Source organism: Colias croceus, chromosome 1, assembly GCF_905220415.1.
Source record: "Colias croceus chromosome 1, ilColCroc2.1".
Taxonomy (NCBI): domain Eukaryota; kingdom Metazoa; phylum Arthropoda; class Insecta; order Lepidoptera; family Pieridae; genus Colias; species Colias croceus.
In genome coordinates this window covers 5,346,774-5,367,625 of record NC_059537.1, presented here as the reverse complement: position 1 = coordinate 5,367,625, position 20,852 = coordinate 5,346,774, and the positions used below count along the sequence as shown (strand labels likewise).

At 32.8% G+C, this 20,852-nt stretch overlaps 1 protein-coding gene across 3 annotated transcripts in view; it reads left to right on the top strand.

Moving 5' to 3' along the window:
- The window catches only part of LOC123697621 (cytosolic carboxypeptidase 1-like), a 77,945-nt gene that overhangs the window by 2,286 nt on the left and 54,807 nt on the right, over positions 1-20,852 (top strand). For 2 of the 3 annotated variants that reach the window (XM_045644167.1, XM_045644166.1), the window contains exons 1-3: positions 481-599; positions 1,922-2,056; positions 19,447-19,529. In XM_045644167.1, the coding sequence (XP_045500123.1) occupies positions 1,930-2,056; positions 19,447-19,529 (210 nt within the window). In that variant the 5' untranslated portion in view covers positions 481-599; positions 1,922-1,929. Of the gene's footprint in view, positions 1-480; positions 600-1,921; positions 2,057-19,446; positions 19,530-20,852 lie in introns of those variants that run through there. The other variant, XM_045644165.1, reaches the window with a different exon arrangement.

Sequence of the window (20,852 nt, the reverse complement as noted above, 5' to 3'; positions counted from 1 at the left end):
TAATAGAATCAGTTATAAAAAATGCCCTTTATTAATACATGTTGAATTTTTTAAGATTTAGGACTTTATAACAACGTCTCTACCTGAAGCTCTCCTATATTATAGTGACGTTGGTATTTCGTTCATTCTGTAGTGCAGAATCATTGATTATGTCAGCACCAAATACAATTCATTTGAATACAACCATTGATGCACTGTTGCAGTTTACCTATAGTTCGCTAGAATAATAATTTATTAAAAATATTTGTCTAAAGTGATACCAAGAGCATGGAAAATTAGCACATAAATTGTTAGTTAAGTCTAAATTAATGCTTTCCTTTAATGAAAGGGAAACCAAAGCGCATTTCTTTAGTAAGCAAATAATTTTAATCGCTTTAGTAACCCCTAGTTATTTTCAATGTTGAATTATGTTTGACGTTGGCGTCATGCGCCCGCCCCCACATTTTCTCTCGCGACTCGACGCTCGCCGCTCAGTCGGCCGGCAGCCGCCGTGAGGCGCTGTATTCGCGACTGCATTCAAACATAACACATTGTTTATTTACAATAAAATCATTTTAATCACAGTGAACAGGACAAAACAACGCCACGCACTCACGAACGTACGTTTATAATGTTTACGTGACCATTTATGCTAACCCACAGCGATTCATAGCTTGATTTGTCCACACATTGTTTGTATACATTTGGCCTACATTCATGACAATGCTAATTTTCTGTTTATCGCAAAATATCGCGATATATGCGCTTAGTAACAGCTAGATGATGCATAATTATAGTTGGTATAGGTAACATGCATTCATCCAAGATAGTCTACCATATTATTCTAAAAGTCATTCCTCCTCTTTTTCTCCTAATTATCTTGTCACACTACCTACCTACTCGTGTTGTTAATGCATCTGCTGTAACTATGTGTATATTTTCAATTATTCTGAAACAGATCCTGTGTAATTCTTATAAAATTATATTTCTCGCTGACTCATTCTACATACTTTTATAAACGTTTGTTGATATTCATTCCTGAAGAAATGTTTTAATTAATCGATTTTCCCGGTACATCTTTACATTGTTATCAAATTATTCACTCAACACCAAAATCTCCATAATAATTATACCTCAATTAAAACACAATTAAAACTGCATCTAAGCGATTTTCCAACCCTCATATACATACCTACTTATTGGGATTAATCGTAGAGTGATACTTAAGTTCCAAAAATCTGGTAAATGAAAACCATAATATATTGTAGGTACTTAAATAAAGGAAACGAAGATATTATTAAGAGAACTGAGTCTTTAAAAGTATTTTAATCCTGAAAAATTTATTAGCTTCATAAATTACGTTTAATGGACAGAACCAATCTAACAACGAATATATTCGTATTACCGTATTTATAACAAAACATATACATATATACTTTTCAGACGATAAACACAACATTGAAAACTAAACTACAATGGCATAGTTTACAATAGATTTATCACTTATCATGGACATTTTCCAATAAGCTATACTTACCTATTCTGAAAAAGTTTCATTGAAGGAGTATAATGAACATAGAACCATCCATCATATGAAATAGCATGATAAGCATATAATATATCATGTAGTTTTATATCACAGTACGGTATACCGTATACGTTGTATTTAAATAAAATATAGAGAAGTGTAGAGTCAGTACTTTTAAACATCTATTAGCCTTTGCTTTATCGTTATCGAAAAACAACTACTTTCTATTAGTGTTAATCTAGAGGACTTTAGAGCATTCAAAATTTTCAAATCTTTAGATACAATCTGCAATATTTGTTAAAAATGGAAATTTCTACTCGCTAAATATCTACCACATATTTGTAATTCAGAGAAAATAACGTTCATTATTTGTACTGTCAATAGCCAATCCTTTAACTGATATGACGTTTACAGCATACCGCATGGCTGACGAGGCGGCGGCGGACTGCTTGTTCGAGCGGCTCCGCTTGCACCAACAACGCGCGCCGGACTCCACGGAGGTGGCGAGGGCTCTCACGGCCAGGATCAACTCCAGGCTCACCTCCCATGGTAATGTGTGTTCAAATGGAATAGGAGTTGTTCTTCTATTGTGCATGATAAACGATCGCAAATGGTGATTTTAGGATGTAGTTAAGCGTAAGTTTCAAGCCTTTTAGTGGCTTCTAGGATGAACTAATAATCTTTTAAAGATACCGATTCTGTGGGATAGGAAGAAATTATTTCAGCATGAGAAAAATGTTTCATTTTCATGACCTAAATGGTAGCTTGAGAAATATTCTGTACCATATCTTTATAATACACCTGATAATATCATATAGGAGTGAAATGGGAATTAGCATTTATACAATTGAGGCTAAAATGTTTCCGATCTCCAATTTTTTTATAATAATTGTTTTGTGTACAGTACACGCTAAAATGAAACATCTGCTTCCTCCGCATCGAGCGAATGTTTTATGTTCTGTTGTGTGTTTTGCACAAAAGCTATTAAATGTACATAAAATTTATTAAATAATATTGTTAGATCTCCAACGAAAGAGATTAAATAAAATAAGTTAACAAATTGTGCTTAGTATAGAATTGTACGGCTAATCATTTCTAGAACTTTTGCACTTCCAATAAAGTGAAGCCTGGGGAAGGTAGATAAACCTCAAGGTCAGCTTCAGGGTGACCGTCGGCCAGACACCCCAACAGAATAAACGTCGAACGTCTGAAAACTATAACTATAGCGAACGTTTTATTGCTTAGATAAAAATAATGTGTTCTGGTACACTATTATAGAAGTCACCTTTATTTGAGTGTTTTGTGTTTTGCTTCGAAACTGGGTTTATCTATAATCCTGCTTATCTCTGTCAAAATTTGATTTACCGTTTAAAAATTTTTTATAGTACTAATCGATAAACAGAATAAATTTCAAATGAGTCAGGTGAAAATACAAAAGCTAAATACGACCATGATGTTACAATGTACCTTCATTGCAATAAAATATTAGGACGAACTCTTATTCGATGTATGGATATTTTACATTGATATTAATTTCCCTAAATCTTTCAATGCATATAGGACAACTTATGATGTAAACGACATGATATTTTAATCATTCATCAAATCATAAATCAAATGTATGATACAATATATTATTATTATTATAGTCGAGCCAATTTAATAGGCAACATTTGACGTCTATCAATTTTATCTTCGAAGAGAGGTAACCTGCTTAAAAACATCGATTGAAGTGTATTAATCGATACGGATTTGAAACATTTGTAAATCGAATTTATTAATTTATGATGATTTTTATTCACAAGTAATCAATGCATTCGATTCTAGATGTCAGATTTCGATTTTTAGAGTAACGTCTCTAGTATTTAAAAAGAAAAATGTTTATTGACACAAAATTGTAGCGACGTCAGTTCTTCAATTCAGAAATTGTTTATTATGTTTAGGATGGTTTATCAGTAAAATGAAATCTTAAAATTACTTGTATAGGTCATTATTATTATAAATATGTAATTGTAATTGAAAAAAGTTAAGCAAATGTGCAGTTCTAACAAAACGAAATATCATATTATTATTCTATGTCGTCGTTACTAGGTTACGTTGTTGAATTTTGTTGAACTGTCAAATGTTGCCTATTAAAATGGCTCTACTATACGTTGTTTTGATTGCTGTTAGATATTAATAAAAGCATGACGAATGTTCATCAAACTTTTTCAATATGTGCTCTGACCATTCACAAAGAAGTTTGTAAAGTGTATTTTCATTTTAATTGACCTAGTACTCTAGTGACTACAGAACACCACATACTTTGCAATAGTTAATTCGCTACTAATGGATTTACGACATTCCCTGACGTACTTCTGTACGCGAATAAATGTAAATCTATGAACAACGGTAGTGAAACATCACAATAGTGCGGCATCGACATGAAATTTAGTGCAGAGCTAAAATCAAAATGACTATTGAATTAATTTAAAAAAATCCACACTGCACTTTCGATCCTCTATATTATTTCATTTTATAGGTATACACCTTTTGTACTTATATTATTTTTCCCTAAGTACTACGATACCTTTTGCGATAAATAAAATGTTCAAAACCGTTTCGGGATTGATTAATAATTTCTAGAGTACTTATTCAAAATAGCCCACTAAATTAATGTATTATCCATTAATTTCGTGGACAATTTTGTTCCACACCATGTACATTGTACAATGCACATTTACCACGACAAAGTGTCAATAGCGTTAAATAATAAAATTGTAAATTGTCAAGTATATGAGATATATTTTTCACGCTGGCAACTATTCAATATGTCTATAAAATTGACAGAGTGCTTAGTTGCCATTAGACAATGCTGTGTTCAGGTGCCGAGTTGCCGACCTCGTTGTAATTACGAATAAACGCTACTAGAATATATTTACGAGTTTCATCAATGTATATTATTATGTAAATCTATGTCAAAATAATCGGATTATTCGTATCCAATAATACGGTTGCGAATACTGAACAATTTGCATATATATTTCAAAACTGTCAGAGTTCCTGCCTTAGAATAGTAACAAGGAAGTAGAGCAGTTTCAGTAATATTTGGAACCTCCTTTGTTTCGTTTTTGGTTTTCCTGTTAAGTTTAGCAAGTCTAAATCTATACATATAATAAAATCGTAGGAAAGTCAAAACTGTACATTGAATATTTTTTTAAAAGAATACCTGGGCCGTGATCTATAATCGATATAGAAGCCAAAAACATAGTTTTTAGAATTTTTGTCTGTTTGTCTGTTTGTCTGTTTGTCTGTTTGTCTGTTTGTCTGTATGTTTGTCCGAGCTAATCTCGAAAAGTACTGCATAGATTTACTTCAAATTTTGCATGAATATTACTAACAGGACGGGTGAGGCTATAGGCTACATATTATTAAGCTATCACCTACGGGGGAGGAGCTGTGAACCTTTATTTTTCTTACGTATTCCGTGTATTACGACAGCGTACAATCTAAAGACTCATGTTTAAATGTTGGTTTCGAGTAAGCCATGCTATTATCTAGCTTTACAAAATAAAAACTATGTCATTTACGTAATTTGGGCAGAGAAACAGTTTAATGAATTTAGTAGTATAAAGACAAATTAGAAACAGCGCCATCTATTAAATGTTATAAAAATCAAATCAATTTACACGTTAACTATTGGAAATTAATAATCAAATGACGCATATATAAATGTTGTTTGACAATATCTAGATTGACACTATAAAAAATTATGCCACTTAAGTAACTTGGGAAGAGAAACATAGCTTAAAGAATGTAAGTTGTATAATGTTAATTTTGTAACAGCGCCATCTATGAGATTTCGTAAAAATCAAATCAATTTACATGTTAACACTACTGAACACAATGTTAAAAATTAATAATTTAAATATACTTAATTATGTTATTTATTTATTTAACTCTTTAACCCATATCTTCCGTTCCCTATAAGATATATTTCGTGTAAATAATAAACTACATTTTTTAAAGTGAGGGTAGATGTTTATTATTTTAAGTAAAAATAGACACCATTATCTACAGTTAATCTAATGATTGTGTTCCAAAGAGTATAATAATATATTGTTGTGTTCATTAGTTACAATTTTAAAAATCTTCGTGTTTTATAAATTTACTAGCTTACCGCCCGCGGCTTCGTCCGCTTTGTCTAAAACCTAATAAATTATGTACTAAAACCTTCCTCTTGAATTAGTCTATCTATTAAAAAAACCGCATCAAAATCTGTTGCGAAGTTTAAAGATTTAAGCATACAAAGGGACATAGGGACATAGGGACACAGAAAGCGACTTTTTTTATACTATGTAGTGATATTTATAAAGCAATTGAATGCCATAAAACCAAAAATATCAAATGCAATCTTCGTGTTTTGTGAATTTTCACCATCATGCGTTCCCACAAAAGGTAAGTTGTTGTTGTTTGTTGGTAAGTTGTTAAAGGAAATGAAATGAATGATTCTTTTATTATTTTGAGGTGCATTGGGAACAGAAGTTTTTGATAAAATTTTATTTGTAAGTAGCTTTTTTTATAGATTTACAGTTAACTTTTGATTTTTTTATTTACAGATTTAATGCTAATAAAATTATATCGCCTTTGGAAGACGATTTCTGCTGATATTTTTACTACACCACTTGAAAATTGATGATTTGATGATAAAGACCGTAGCAGCGAGGATTAAGTGGAAATTAGTAATCATCCGCTTCGTCAATTTTTGACTGAAGTTAATGTCCAACGTCCAATGGTTCAATCATTGGAAGTATCTCGGGAAATTTTGGAGGATATTTTTCAGGAAGGAGAGGAGGGGCAGCCAACCACATATCAAACTACTACGTTTTAGTACCGAAAAAAATGTTATTGCCAAATGAAACGTAAATTTTGCACTCACAACTTTACAAGTAATGTTTTAAGTTATCAGATAACCGCAAAGTCAAAATTTTATTTTTTTTTGACTTTGCGGTTATCTGATTATAATATTTATCGTTATGGCTATCGACGTACCGACCGTACTGGGATCAGAGTAGGTACATGATATACAGTTCATAATCCAGGATTGCTTAGAGCATTTTCACACTGAAAAAGATGTTTTCTTTGAATCGTAGTTGCTTCATTTATTTATTTTTAATCATTTTACATAATATATTTTATATTTTATAAATATATCATTTTCATTATTTAAGTAGATAAAATAAATTATGTAACGGTTTTATAAGAAAACACATTATATTTGTTAGGCGACGGTGATTTCTTCCAGGCAAAAGATATTCATCAGCTCAATAAAATTGAACAGTATGTTGTTAGAAACAGTATGTTCTTTAGATTCACAATTGTAATGAGCATTTCCGCATGCAAGTTGTATTGTAGTTTAGATATATCATAGTTTTTACATATTAAAGTTCCAACAAAACCCTCAAATTTTTTAGTAGAGTTGAGCAAGATAATTTGAAAAATGTGCCGTGTTAAGTATTATAGAAAAGGTTAGTACGTTGGTAATTATTATTTCTTCTTCATTTACATGTTGTTAGTAAAAATAAACTTTAACTTACAGTCAAAGTAGTCAAAGTATATTTTAACTAATACTACTTAATATCTATTATACTTATGTTCAGTATTTATCTGTATTATTATTTCTTGACAATTAATATATTTTCATGTCGTATACCAAATTATAAACATAAGTTTAATTTGTAATTAGCTGGATTTATTTTTACACACTCACAGACTTATATTTTATGTTAAATGTTAAAAGAGTGTTAATATGTAGTGTAAATCATAATACATTTTTTCACAATTAAAAACTTTACTTACTCAATATGAAGACCGTTTGACAAATGATAGGGTGCATCATAATAAGATGAACATGAGCATAAGCAATGACTAGAGTAGGGACGCGAATATTACAATTATATGAGACAAGAACGATTAATAAGTTTGTTTAATGAAAGATTAAGAATTGAAACTATTCGGTCTCTGGAAACGTACGAATAGCGAGAGGCCCGTCTTACTGCAGACAGATTTCGTCATAGTCTTAATGTCTTGAGGTAAACAATCTACGAATTCGGTGGTGTGGTCTGACAAATATAAAAGTGGGTTTGCTTATAACCTCACAATTGATTACAGATCATCTTCTGTATAGGCGATATTAAATGTTCTTTTTGTAATGCTTTAAAGTGTAGTAAGGCGAGTCGGCTTTCGTTTGAAGATACACCGGAACCTTTGAAATCACTACTTTTAGAGGAACATACTGTGCAATTAGCGTTTAGCTACTATTATGTATTCTGTGGTGCAATGTAAACTGTTATTAGACAATATTCGCTCTTATAGTAGTGCGTTTCAAATGATCCTTTGGTGCTCAATAATTATCAGAAGATCCGTTCATGCTTACTTTTAAGATACAAGGTCAAGTTTACCATTTGATAGGATCCCTTTTGCCTGAAGGCCAACCTAAGTTTGTTTAAATATATTTTGTATTCGACTACAACGAATAGTGGAATACAAGAAATCAATATTTCTCAAATTTAAAACTGAACTCATTTCACAATTTTAGAACAGGTAAATTCGTATGTATGCAGTTTTAAATCGACATTAGAAGCTTTTCCTCAAGATGGTGATATCGGCACTCAGGAACTCCCTGGACGTGTTATAACGCCCAGGCCACAGTATTACAATTTTTCCTACAGTAGGGCGACGAATGTATTTTCGCATAGCAACGGAGGGGAACTCGCGGGGGGTCAAGTGACGCGGGCCACGTACCACAAACATGCTTAGTTTGTGGTATCGAGCGCGAAAGATAGTCATCGTGTTTTTAGTAAAGTTACTATGTAAACTAACGTAATTTAATACTAAGGTACATATTCTATAATGGTGTGCTCAAACTGTTAATCTACATTTAATTTAGATTATTATTTGATACTAAGTAATGTAGAATTTAAACCACATTCATGTTTTCTTCATATTTTAAGATTTTCTTATCAGAGTGTTCAATTTTAATGTAGTTAAATTTTATAAGAGACAATACCTAATTAAGAAAATTTTAAAATAAAGTGTCACGTATTTTTTTTAAACGACGAATGACGAAAAACGACCTAATCGCGGACGAAGTCGCGGGCAACAGCTAGTTTATGAATATAAAGACACCCTTTACACTGCATGCTGTAGTTTACCTAATATGTAAAATAATGATCCCCTCAACTTTGTTTGAGGAACATTTTTTCCCCATTTTTATTAATTGGTCATAGCAAAATTTGTATATGCTTAAAACTTACCTTGGTAAATGAACTATCACCAATAAATTTTCAAATCAAACTGCACAGGATATTTTAAGGGAAAATTCGCTGAACCTCTAAAAACCCTACCAAAGCGATAAATTTTGACCGTTGCAAATTTCGTTGACACTCTTTTAGTCTCATATGGAATTTAATTATATATCATACACATTTATTAAGCTACGTCTATAAACGTGTGTCCATAATAATAATTTTAATGTAAAATCTAACATTTTTATCCATAGATCGTTCTTTAAAAAGCTCTCTATTTCTCAAAAGGATTGTACTCTTCTTCTATTTAGTTATGCTTCTATTTATTTTATATTTAAAAGTAAGATATATTTGAAGTTCAAATAGGTACGAGTACTTTAATGCTTTAATTACACTACCAATAGTACAAATAAGTTTGTAATATATAGCTCTACAAAGGCACATGCGCATACATCTTCCATTTTTGGCATATTTCCAAGCATTATTTGTGTCAATATCTCTCGTCGCAACACAAAAGCTTGGAGTAGTGATAATTGAGCAATTTTTTAAATTTATGTAATAATTTACAAGAATCGATTTCACCACCTAATTAGTGCATTAGTAGACTATTGTGTTAGAATATCTGTGTAAAATAACAGCTGAACATGCTTAAGCCGTATCTATTATAGCCGTATATATTAGTAAAGGAGTGATAGATTGAATGATTTCACTACTATTTAATTGCATACATAAATATATATTTTTTTTAATAATTCCTGCGTTTATAACGTGTATTATGATATGTCATGCCAAATTATTATATGCATGGATTACATTCTGTTTACTGTAACAGCACCCACAATTAATTCAGACGAATCTAATTAATCAATGCTTGATAGTATAAACAAGTGCAAACAATCACGTGCAAACATGAAATACAATAATTTGTAATGTTCACTTTCAGTGAGGAAGAATTTAAATGCTCTAGAAGTAAAACGTTCATATTTATGCTTTAATGAACACATTTTATCAAATAGAAGATAAGGAATAACTAAATCTTATTGCGTGACAAACGACAGTTAACCGGAAAGTTGGCAAGAACACTCCAACTGTATAGTCGGCTTGAATATCTTCATCGGCACTTTTTCTAAACTTATTTAAGAATTCGGTATCGTAACTGGCACGAAAATTTCTCAAACCATAATTTCTATCCTTATTAACCTCACTTGTTTTTCTTTCGAGCTATTTTATTGGAGCATTATCAAGGCATATAACTGAACCACAAAAACAACACGTTCATAAATCTGATAACTGATATTATAGTGTCTACTATAATATCAGTTATATGTATTATATCAGTTTATGTATTATAAATTTATAGCCTTTATATCACATAATATGCCTGGAAGATTAGGCTGTTTTTATGAATGCTATATTAAAAGCTCAATAAAACGTAATCGCTATAATAAATAAATAGGATCAATAGTAATTTCTTCAGTTGTGGCTCGAACTGTAATGTCAGAGCGTTGAATATTATTTGTAAATATCCATTGCAGTCCAGAAAAATGTCAAAAGAAAAATATCGTGCTCAAACAAACGTGTCCAAAATCCAAAAGCATACTCTTTATAAGCTCATCAACAATGTTCAGCGTAGTGGTTCATGGCTCTATGGTACTAATAGTACCATAGAGCCATGAACAGGAATGTGTTTCTCCTTATCTAAAGTGGACTGATGCTGCTGATTTTGTAACTTCACTTTGATCTTAAATATGCAACGGTTCATCCTCCAACCAAGATTTCTACAAGTCTCATTAATAAATAAAACAGAATTATCTTTCTTTCACTTATAAATATTAAAAAGGTGTCAGGTTATATTCTTACGATATAATGGATAACAAAATTTTGAAGCGTATGTGTTTGTATTTGGCCCACGTATGGTTTCCAATAGTAATGTGACGTCACCATTAACTAAAGTTTAAAATAATTGACGTAGCTGCATAGTGATCGCGTGCTCAATAAGCAATAGTTCACTATGGCAGGGGCAATTGGCCCTCTGACGGGGTGTTCGTGCCTTCCCCAAGTGTTACCATTCATAGAATACTATCGGAAATACTTCATTAATATGTTTTTCTTCCTTTATAATGGGACCTAGTAGTACCAGGGGGAATTCTGAACCTTTTATATAACTAGTCTTCAAAATGTTAAGGGCAAATTGAAATGGTTATAATTACCTACTTAAAGTACTTAATGAAACAAATTAAAAGTAATCTATACTTTACTAATTACTGCTACATTACTTTTATGGCTTCTTGTTAACCAATAAGATATTATGTGAAATAAAGAGTTTATTTAGCAATAAGATCCCTTGTTGTCCTGCATTGAGCAGTTTTTACTTTTTCTTTTTTTGGCACGTTAAAGGTACCTAAGCTTTTAAGCTTAGCTGGTAAGCTTTATAGAGCGCAAGTGAGTTTTTGATTCACTGTATTATTATGTATTTTCTCACTTCAGTAACGTAACAGATAATACACAAATTGGATCATTACATAGTCCATTAACACTGTGTCAATGATTAATCGTGTCGTCGCCTCCATGAACTTTTCTCTGTATAATATATTCAATATGTCCAAGCAACTACTTTCAGCACTTATTTTGTTGTCGATTTTTAAAGGTCACGGTTGCTTGTACTCTGTCAATCTCAAGAAACACGCCATTAAAGTTTACATTAGCGATCTATTTCTGATAGTGAGTCGCAAAATTAATCCCCAGTCGCTAACCTGACATTGGCCTGAACGGAAAGCGGAGCTGATTATCAGCGGGTTTATATTTATAAGCGTCTGTGCGGTAATGAAGAGACCTATTAATCTAATTTACTAGAAAAACATGTAGACGTCGCGTACAACTCTGAAAATACATTAAGTTTCGCCTTGACATTGTATAGCGCTGTGGTCGTTTAATCAGTTGAGTTTAAATTATTTAACTAAATAATTAGAATTTTTCTGAACACTTTTCTGGCTTTATTATTTAATTGGTCTAATAGTTGTTGGTCTTATTATAAAAAAAATGCACTCAATAACTAGGAAGTTAAAAACATAGTATTTTAACAACGTTGTATACAAAGAAAAGTCAAACAAAATTATAGTTTAGATAAAGATTTAATAATTATCTCTCCTCGTATTTTTATTAATTATTATATAAATTCATGGGCTTTGAGTAAAACCCATAAAATATCTCTAAACATTATTTATTTGTTACGCAATAGGTTTTTTAAAATATTCATGAGTTAATCTCAAAAAATCAGTCATCATTTATGATGTGTTTATGGAGTACACTTCGTTTGATTTTGTTTTTAAATCATAAATTACTTTAAATTAAATTAACGTTAATGAAAATATTTACATAATATCTGGAGTTTTGCCAAATTGTAATATTATGGATATATAAATAGTAAGTCTAGTAGTTAACACATTGCAATCAGGAAGTGAACCAGCGGCGGAAATAATCTCGTTCGGAAAGTTTTTTTTTTTTAAATATACCTAACTAGCATTGATGATTAAACATATAGATCTGGAATATAAACAAATCAACTTTAGTTTCTTAGTCTCGCTTAAAAAAATACGATTTAAGTATGTGTTTAACCGTGTTGACAAAAATTAGCATTTCCTACAGTAAAGTGCACTTCATATTATCTATAGTTTTGAACTTTTACAAAATATTACCTAAGATATTACCACTATTATTTAAAAGCATAATGCGGAAAGCTTTTTGGTAAAACATATCCATTATCCATAAATGGATAGTTACCTATGCAACTTTGTATGGGTGTATTGTGTAACCTTTATTTCAGACATTAAATATAAAGGTATATTTTAAATTTAAATTTTTACCATATAAATTAATTTCCAAATTATTAATTACCTTAAGATATTTAAATTTTTATAATGTTGATTGAACATAACATAATAAAATCAAGCGTGTGTATCTATAGTCTTTGTTTATATATTTTGAATTTGTAAGAACATTTCATAATTCATAATATTCAGTTACTATCAAAACACAGCCACCCGCATATTTACCTACTACATATATAACACGTCAATATAAATTCACTAAACATATTTTCCGAGAAAACTCACCATGAATTAAACTAAATCCAATTGGATCAAACGCAGATCTCGCACAAAATATGAGTGACAGCGGAACATAGTGCCAATCTTGATTTTTGATAATGTTGTTCTTTGGTCAGCTGGAAGACATGAGTGTTGCCAAGTTACATGGCATTTATGACGTGACTGCAAACGCAAACGTCAAAAGTTCATTACTATAGCCGTTATTCATTTATAGTAGATATATATATTTTTTTCCGTCGTTTTGCATTTTGCTATTTGACTATATAATAAGTATAAATAATAGGTATATAATAAATAGTGGGCTTTTTTACAGCAGCACATTTATTACATTTCAATTACCTATTTTAGACTTCAGTTTTGACTTTAGGAGTTTGAATAAAAAAAAATTCAGTGATAAGGAAAAGCGTGGTAAAATAATTTTAAATCTATTTTCGCGCGCTGTTTGACATTGTCATGGAAATGTATTCGAAATTTAGTTTTTTTTTTTCTTTTCGTAGTTATAGTTTTCTTGTTATATGTATGTGAGAGAATTATAACATAGTAGTTGTTATGTGGCTATACCTTCCTATTATAATGAACTCTATGGTGTACAACATAGTGTTGATATTCAATTGATATGAAATGCATGGGGTGTCGGGCCATGCTATGGTTTATATTCTTTGAGTCAGTAGCTCGATGATATAGTCTCGGTACTACCATCGACCGCGCAAGGTGTGCGCACTGAGTCATTATTTAATATTATTTCACATATCTACCTAACTATAATTAATTATGGAGAGTTATTTAAATTCTCTGACAGCAGCGGTGGGATCGGCACTTATTACCCCCGATTCCAATAAGAATAAGACTACGTTAAACGATGCAAATCTGCAAGTGAGTGAAACGAGTGATAGTGTTAGTGAAGTTCAAGAAGAAATAGATAGTGTTAATGAGGTTCGAGAAGAACCAGAGTTTCCACCAATAAATCGTGAGAATGTTAACACAACAACAACAACATCATGTGTTGTGTGTGGGTTGTAAAGCACCATGTCGTGCGCATCTCTGTTAAAAGAAATGGCAGATACACTTTCCTAAAACGAAACATTTTGTTTCCGGGTCTAACGCATAAGTAAGGAAGACCCACTACGAGGCCAGCCTTCATCTACCTGTGTGGACATTATTTTTAACGTGAAAAGAAGCTAAGAAGCGAAAGGAAATACCTTTTCGAGTTTGGAAAAACCTGCAAACTTTGTGTACTTAGTTCGTTAGAACGTACATTGAAAGTTTTTAGATTACAAAGTTAATAAAAGGCCCTCTAGAGCTAGACAGTTGATTTGACATCCGATAGAAAATGTATCAGAACCACTTCATACATAACCATCGATACGAATGGCACTTACGAGTAGCAGTATAGAATGCGCATTGGTAATTGTTGACGCATTTATTGGTTAATATTTTCACCTAGCTCCTGTTAAAAATGTATCTTCAAAAAAAAAAAAAAGAGCATGTTAAGCGCTTTGTTTTTGTTGTGCGCTGAAAGGAATAGTAGCCGATTAAGCTACGTCATTCGCAGGTAGCGAACTCATAGACTTGAGTTGGCAGTGTTCTTTTGAGTTTTACAAAATTACAAGCGGGTTGAGTTGCGCTAACGGGTTATTTTAAAAGGTTTATGTCTGTTCTTAAGTTCATTGTTTCAGTATCGCTGAAAATCATGAACCTAGATGATGGTATTCTTCAGTTATTGGCGAAATTCAACTTACTTTGAATTGTATTGTATAAAAGAAACGCACAGCACAGGCGACAGCCCATTGCAATTGTCTATAGGCTGCAAGACCACTGCGTTATAATGATTTAGTACGAGTGTCAACACTTTAGTAGTTAACCTGTTTGAAATTAGAAATAACGCAAAAGTCAGGATGGACGAGCAATTGCACGTCTGTTAAATGTTGTTGATTTTGTGTTAGTAAGAAAGAAAAGCCGATTGTAACATCAATACTATTTTACTTGTTTTGACGGTCATTTTATGATTATTGAATTGTCTGAAGGTAGACTATGAGAATGTGATATTGTCGGTAGTGGTAAATGATATGGAAGTTGGTGCGACTTTAGAACCGGGTTCAGTCCTCGTAAATTAATTATTAGCAGTTACTCTGCCCCGTAAAGTGTTGTTATTATACGTTGTTAGTATACATCAAGTTATAAGTGCAAGGTGGTTTTGTGTATTCCTGTAAATACACTAAATATGTCACTGGACGACGAATTGATGGCGTGTCATACGATGTTAATTACTAAGTTAGGAGAAAAGTTCTCCAGTCCATACAAATTATGAGATTATAGACTTTGCGATAACGAGAGGTATCGAATCGAGCCTCAAACTGGAGGCCATGCTCAGTACATATTTGTGTCAAGAACTTCCAAATTCATCTGCAGTTGGAAAGTGAGCCAATGAATAAAAATGTATTCCACAAATGTTACTCCTTACTTCCAGTAATTTGCAAGTTGCCTGGCAGAGATTGCTGTGTAGCAATAAGGCCGCATATTGTGCAAAATATTTTTACCTTATAAGTTTGTACTAGATTTTCTTACATTGTTTTCTACAATAAAGTATTGTAAAAAAAATAAATACTCCGTATATTTTTATTTTTGTTTTATTTTATTATTTTTACCTATTTATTTCCTCGGTTGTTACATAATTCCGTATAGTTAATCTAAGTATTACACAAAAGTTTCATAACACACATGCACACCACACTTTAATAGCTCAATAATAGCTCTGTGTTTGACATAGCAAGGCGTGTATGTCATATTGTACATTGGAAGCTCCGCGCTTCGTGTAGTTGTGGGTAGCGCTTGCGCTTCTTGTGATCACAGTGCATGGCAGGCTCCGCGCTGCATGTAGTTCCAGATGTTGTGGGTAGCATTGCGCTCCTTGTGATCACAGTACATTGGAAGCTTCGCGCTTCGTGTAGTTCCAGTTGTTGTGGGTAGCTTTAAGCTCCTTGTAGTCACAGTACATGACAAGCTCCGCGCTGTATGTAGTTCCAGATTTTGTGCGAAGCATTGCGCTTCATGTGACTACAGTACATGTCAGGCTCCGCGCTGCATGTAGTTCCAGTATTTGTTCAGAGCTCTACATTTACATTATAACACACACACACCAGTACATGGCAAGCTCCGCGCTGCATGTAGTTCCAGATGTTATGGGTAGCATTGCGCTCCTTGTGATCACAGTACATGGCAGGCTCCGCGCTGCATGTAGTTCCAGATGTTATGGGTAGCATTCCGCTCCTTGTGATCACAGTACATTGGAAGCTTCGCGCTTCGTGTAGTTCCTGTTGTTGTGGGTAGCTTTAAGCTCCTTGTAGTCACAGTACATGACAAGCTCCGCGCTGTATGTAGTTCCAGATTTTGTGCGAAGCATTGCGCTTCATGTGACTACAGTACATGTCAGGCTCCGCGCTGCATGTAGTTCCAGTATTTGTTCAGAGCTCTACACTTACAATATAATACACACACACACACAATACATTCAAAGCTTCGTCTTTAGGCGACAGTAGCCGTTGTTGATATCACCGATGATGACGATGATGAGTAATAATTTGTGAGTCGGTGTGAAAAGTTACAAACCGTGAAGGGAAAAGAGTTTGAATACAACAAATGAAATAGCAACGCAGTAAGTAATCTCGCAAAATTACTAGTGGAATGTTCGCGCGAGAACGCGCTCGTTGTCAGAATGGCCGTGTGAGAGAATTATAACATAGTAGTTGTTATGTGGCTATACCTTCCTATTATAATGAACTCTATGGTGTACAACATAGTGTTGATATTCAATTGATATGAAATGCATGGGGTGTCGGGCCATGCTATGGTTTATATTCTTTGAGTCAGTAGCTCGATGATATAGTCTCGGTACTACCATCGACCGCGCAAGGTGTGCGCACTGAGTCATTATTTAATATTATTTCACATATCTACCTAACTATAATTAATTATGGAGAGTTATTTAAATTCTCTGACATGTATATATGAGTAGATATTAATGTAGATGCGCGCGTGGCAAGCTGGCAAGATTCCAACGAATGCTAGACGACCTGTCACGATAATATCATTTGTAATCAGTCATATTCCTCTGCCATCAATATTAAATAGTGTCTTTGAATGTTACTCATGTACTCAAATTGCTAAAAGAATAATCCATAAAATAAAGCAGCCTAGTTTAAATGAGTCGACATTAATATTAACTTTCTTGTTCATCAATGTTTTTAATAGACGCATTTTTATTTGTTTCAATGCAAATGATATAAATTCGTAATTGATATTGCGAAATGATTCCCTATTTTTAAATGCTTACCTGTGAAGACCACGAGAATCTTATCTCGTAATTACGTTCACGAAGCTGCCAAGATATTTTATCAGTGAGATTTAAATAATGACATGTTCATTGTTAACCAATTATAACAAGCGATGGTCTGTAATCATTTGTGACTTTTCGGCATTGAGATAATAATACTACGTATGGAGGAGACACCACGAACAAAACCTTTCATTTTTTTGCTCTATTTAAGTTTTAAAAATTATTATCTAGTTAGGTACTTACCGATGAAAGTTATTCCTTTGCACTCTTCCGTATTATTTGTGCAATATCGTAACACACACGAAGGCATATTATTTGATGCGTTTCACTTTAAAACAAATAAAAAATGAGCGTGCAGTTACGCCATATGGCGTATGTTGAGCGGAAAGTCGGAACATAAGTGATGTCCTAGGCGGTGTCGTCTCCATATTATGTATATCTCAATGCTTTTAGGTTGATTAATAGTAAATTTATATAGTCAGTATCCAAAATATTAATTATCTATGATGATTTTGGTTACACTGACGATATTTTTTATGAACCACATACGCCCGCGAAGAAAAATAACAAAGGAACGAGATTTGCCTATAACAAAATAATAATAATATCAACACTCGAGCTCTAGCCTCTTAACTATATTCAGCGGCATAAATATCATAATTACATAAAATCTACGCCAAAACGTGAAATAATAAACAAAAAACACTTTCGTATTTATAATATGAGTAAATAAATAAATAAATAAACGTTTATTGTCAACATAACACAAATACACCATAGCATGAGATTTTACACAATACTAGCGGTCCGCCCCGGCTTCGCCCGTGGTACATATTAACGTTTTCTCTACATAAGAACCATCCTCGTACTTCAAGGAATATAATAAAAAAAGAATTATCGAAATCGGTTCAGCCGTTCTCGAGTTATGGAATTACAACGAAAAGTGGCATTGATTTTTATATATTAGATAAACATTTAGCAACACACATAAGTAGGTATTATACACACATTAAGAGCCAGCGCGCACGAGCAACTTTGTCTCCGCAACTATTTTGTCTCCGCAACTATTTTGTCTCTCCCACCCATGGGCTAGTATGAAAGTGCGCGCACGTAGCGACGCAACTCCCCATACAAATTGATGGGAGAGACAAAATAGTTGCGGAGACAAAGTTGCTCGTGCGCGCTGGCTCTAAATTTATCATCAATCAGTCATTATCGTCAAAATATGCATTCATATAATGTGCAGTAGGAAGGTACTGGGCATTTTCATGTTGACAAAAGGGACCAACTTGGCCCATACATTTTTGAAGTGAAAACTTCTTTAGCGGCGTTGGGTATAAAATCTTAAACTCGCGTCAGGACACGCGGCCTCATCGAAAAAGCGTAAGACGGATTTTTTTTTAGCCCTTATATTCCATGCGTAAGACGGATACCATTCCAAAATATCAAACATGCTGAACGTTAATAATCAAGTTTTCACTTCTGCCGGCACTCCCGGAGTGCAACCCGTCTTTTTTTTTTTTTGGTTAAATTGGTCCGACCAACTCAGTATCTGGCACGAATGATAATAAAACCATTCATGCCACTGATTTTCAGTGGCCCCTAATGATACTTGTAAATAACAATATGTAAGGTAAAACGATAATTTTTGTCAATGTTGATGTACAATCTCAATCTTAAATCTTACATCCTTATACGTACGTCAATATTATAATAATTACAACGGGATGTTGTTTATGTAGACATTAAATAAAAAATATGCACTTAAAATATCACTTGCAGGCCTTCAGTATGCCGCAGTTGATTAAAATGCGAAGAATATCAAATAAATATATTTTTACAAACCGATGAAAGGATAATTTTAACATATAAATTAAATATGGATACAGAATCTTTCACTGAGAATTAAATTAATAACATAGTATTAAATATATCGCATTACAGTCGTTATTAATAACATCGCTGAGGTAATTTTATATGAAGAATGGAATGGAGTTATTTATAAGCTGTTGTTTTTTGTTCGTATTTAAGATAAAGTACTCAACCATATAATTTTTTATAAGAGGCTTTACATTCTAATTTATTAAGAGCTTCAATAAAACATCACTATCAAAATTATGAACTGTATTTCATAATGAAGTTAGTTATAAGAAACACACAAACAACATTTTTTCGTAACATCTAATTTAAAAATATGTAATTTTTCTATTTCAGACAAACATATCAGGCAAAGTACTCTTGAAAAACTTTGGAACAAACAGACAGGGGCTATTCAAATGCTACTCTCCATTCTGGAGGTAATTTTTGAACAAATAAAAGAAATTTTAAATTTTAATGTAAAAAAATATTAAAATTTTAACCGGAAGGAAGTTAGCGCGGAAAGTTTTTTTTTTATTATGGGGGGGCAAGTATCTCGCCTCGCGGCGGTGTTTTAAACAACTCCGGCTGAGTGGCCAGACGGCCGGAGCCTAGGGCGATTGAGTGAGAAACCTGCGGACTATCCGAGCGTTGTCCAGCAGGACTGCCCGCTGTATCCCCACTGTCATGGGCTTTACCGGTAAATCCAACCTCCTTAAATATTGTTTTAAGGAGGAAGGAATCAGCCCATTGGTGGACACAACTATGGGGATTATCTCGGCAGACACACCGCCCCACATCTCGACAACCTCATGCGCTAGATCCAGATATTTGAGCCGTTTATCTGAATCGGCCTTAACAAGATTGTCGTCATGTGGGATAGTGATGTCTACCAAGAAAATTTATTATTATTAATTTATTATAATTATTTATTATTATGAATTCATAATAATATATTTATTATTATTATGAATTTATTATTATTAATATCTCAAAAAATTGCTCCTTAAATGCTCCATCAGAATCTGTAATTGCTCCACTTCTATAATTATTAGTTTATTTATAATTAATTTTTAAAAAAATCCAAATACTGAAAACTTGATTTCCCTATAGAATGAAAAATATTCACTTTTCATAAAAAAAATTTTTCCAAAAAAATTGCTCCCGATTTGCTCTATCAATTACAAAAAAAATTATTTAATTTTGATAATTTTTACAATAATTAACTGAAAAACTATGTTTGCGTAGTAAACTACTGCGCTGTGACGTCATCAATTATTGTCGTTGCGACGCATAAGGGCCATATTTACATGTATCAGCACTGCAGCGATATGTATAGACCTTAATGTTTATGTTTTCTTATTTATATTATTCACTAGATTTCCGCCCGCGGCTTCGCCCGCGTTTTCATAGGAAAACCCGCATAGTTCCCGTTCCCGTGGGATTACCGGGATAAAACCTATCCTATGTGTTAATCCAAGTTACGGTCTATATGTGTGCTAAATTTCATTGTAATCAGTTCAGTAGTATTTGCGTGAATGAGTAACAAACATACACACATCCTCACAAACTTTCGCATTTATTATATTACTAGCGGTCCGCCCCGGCTTCGCCCGTGGTACATATTTCGCAATAAAAGGTAGCCTATGTTCTTTCTCAGGGTCTAAAGATTGTCTGTGCCAAATTTCATCAAAATCGGTATAGTAGTTTATGCGTGAAAACCATATATACATACATACAAACCTTTCCTCTTTATAATATTA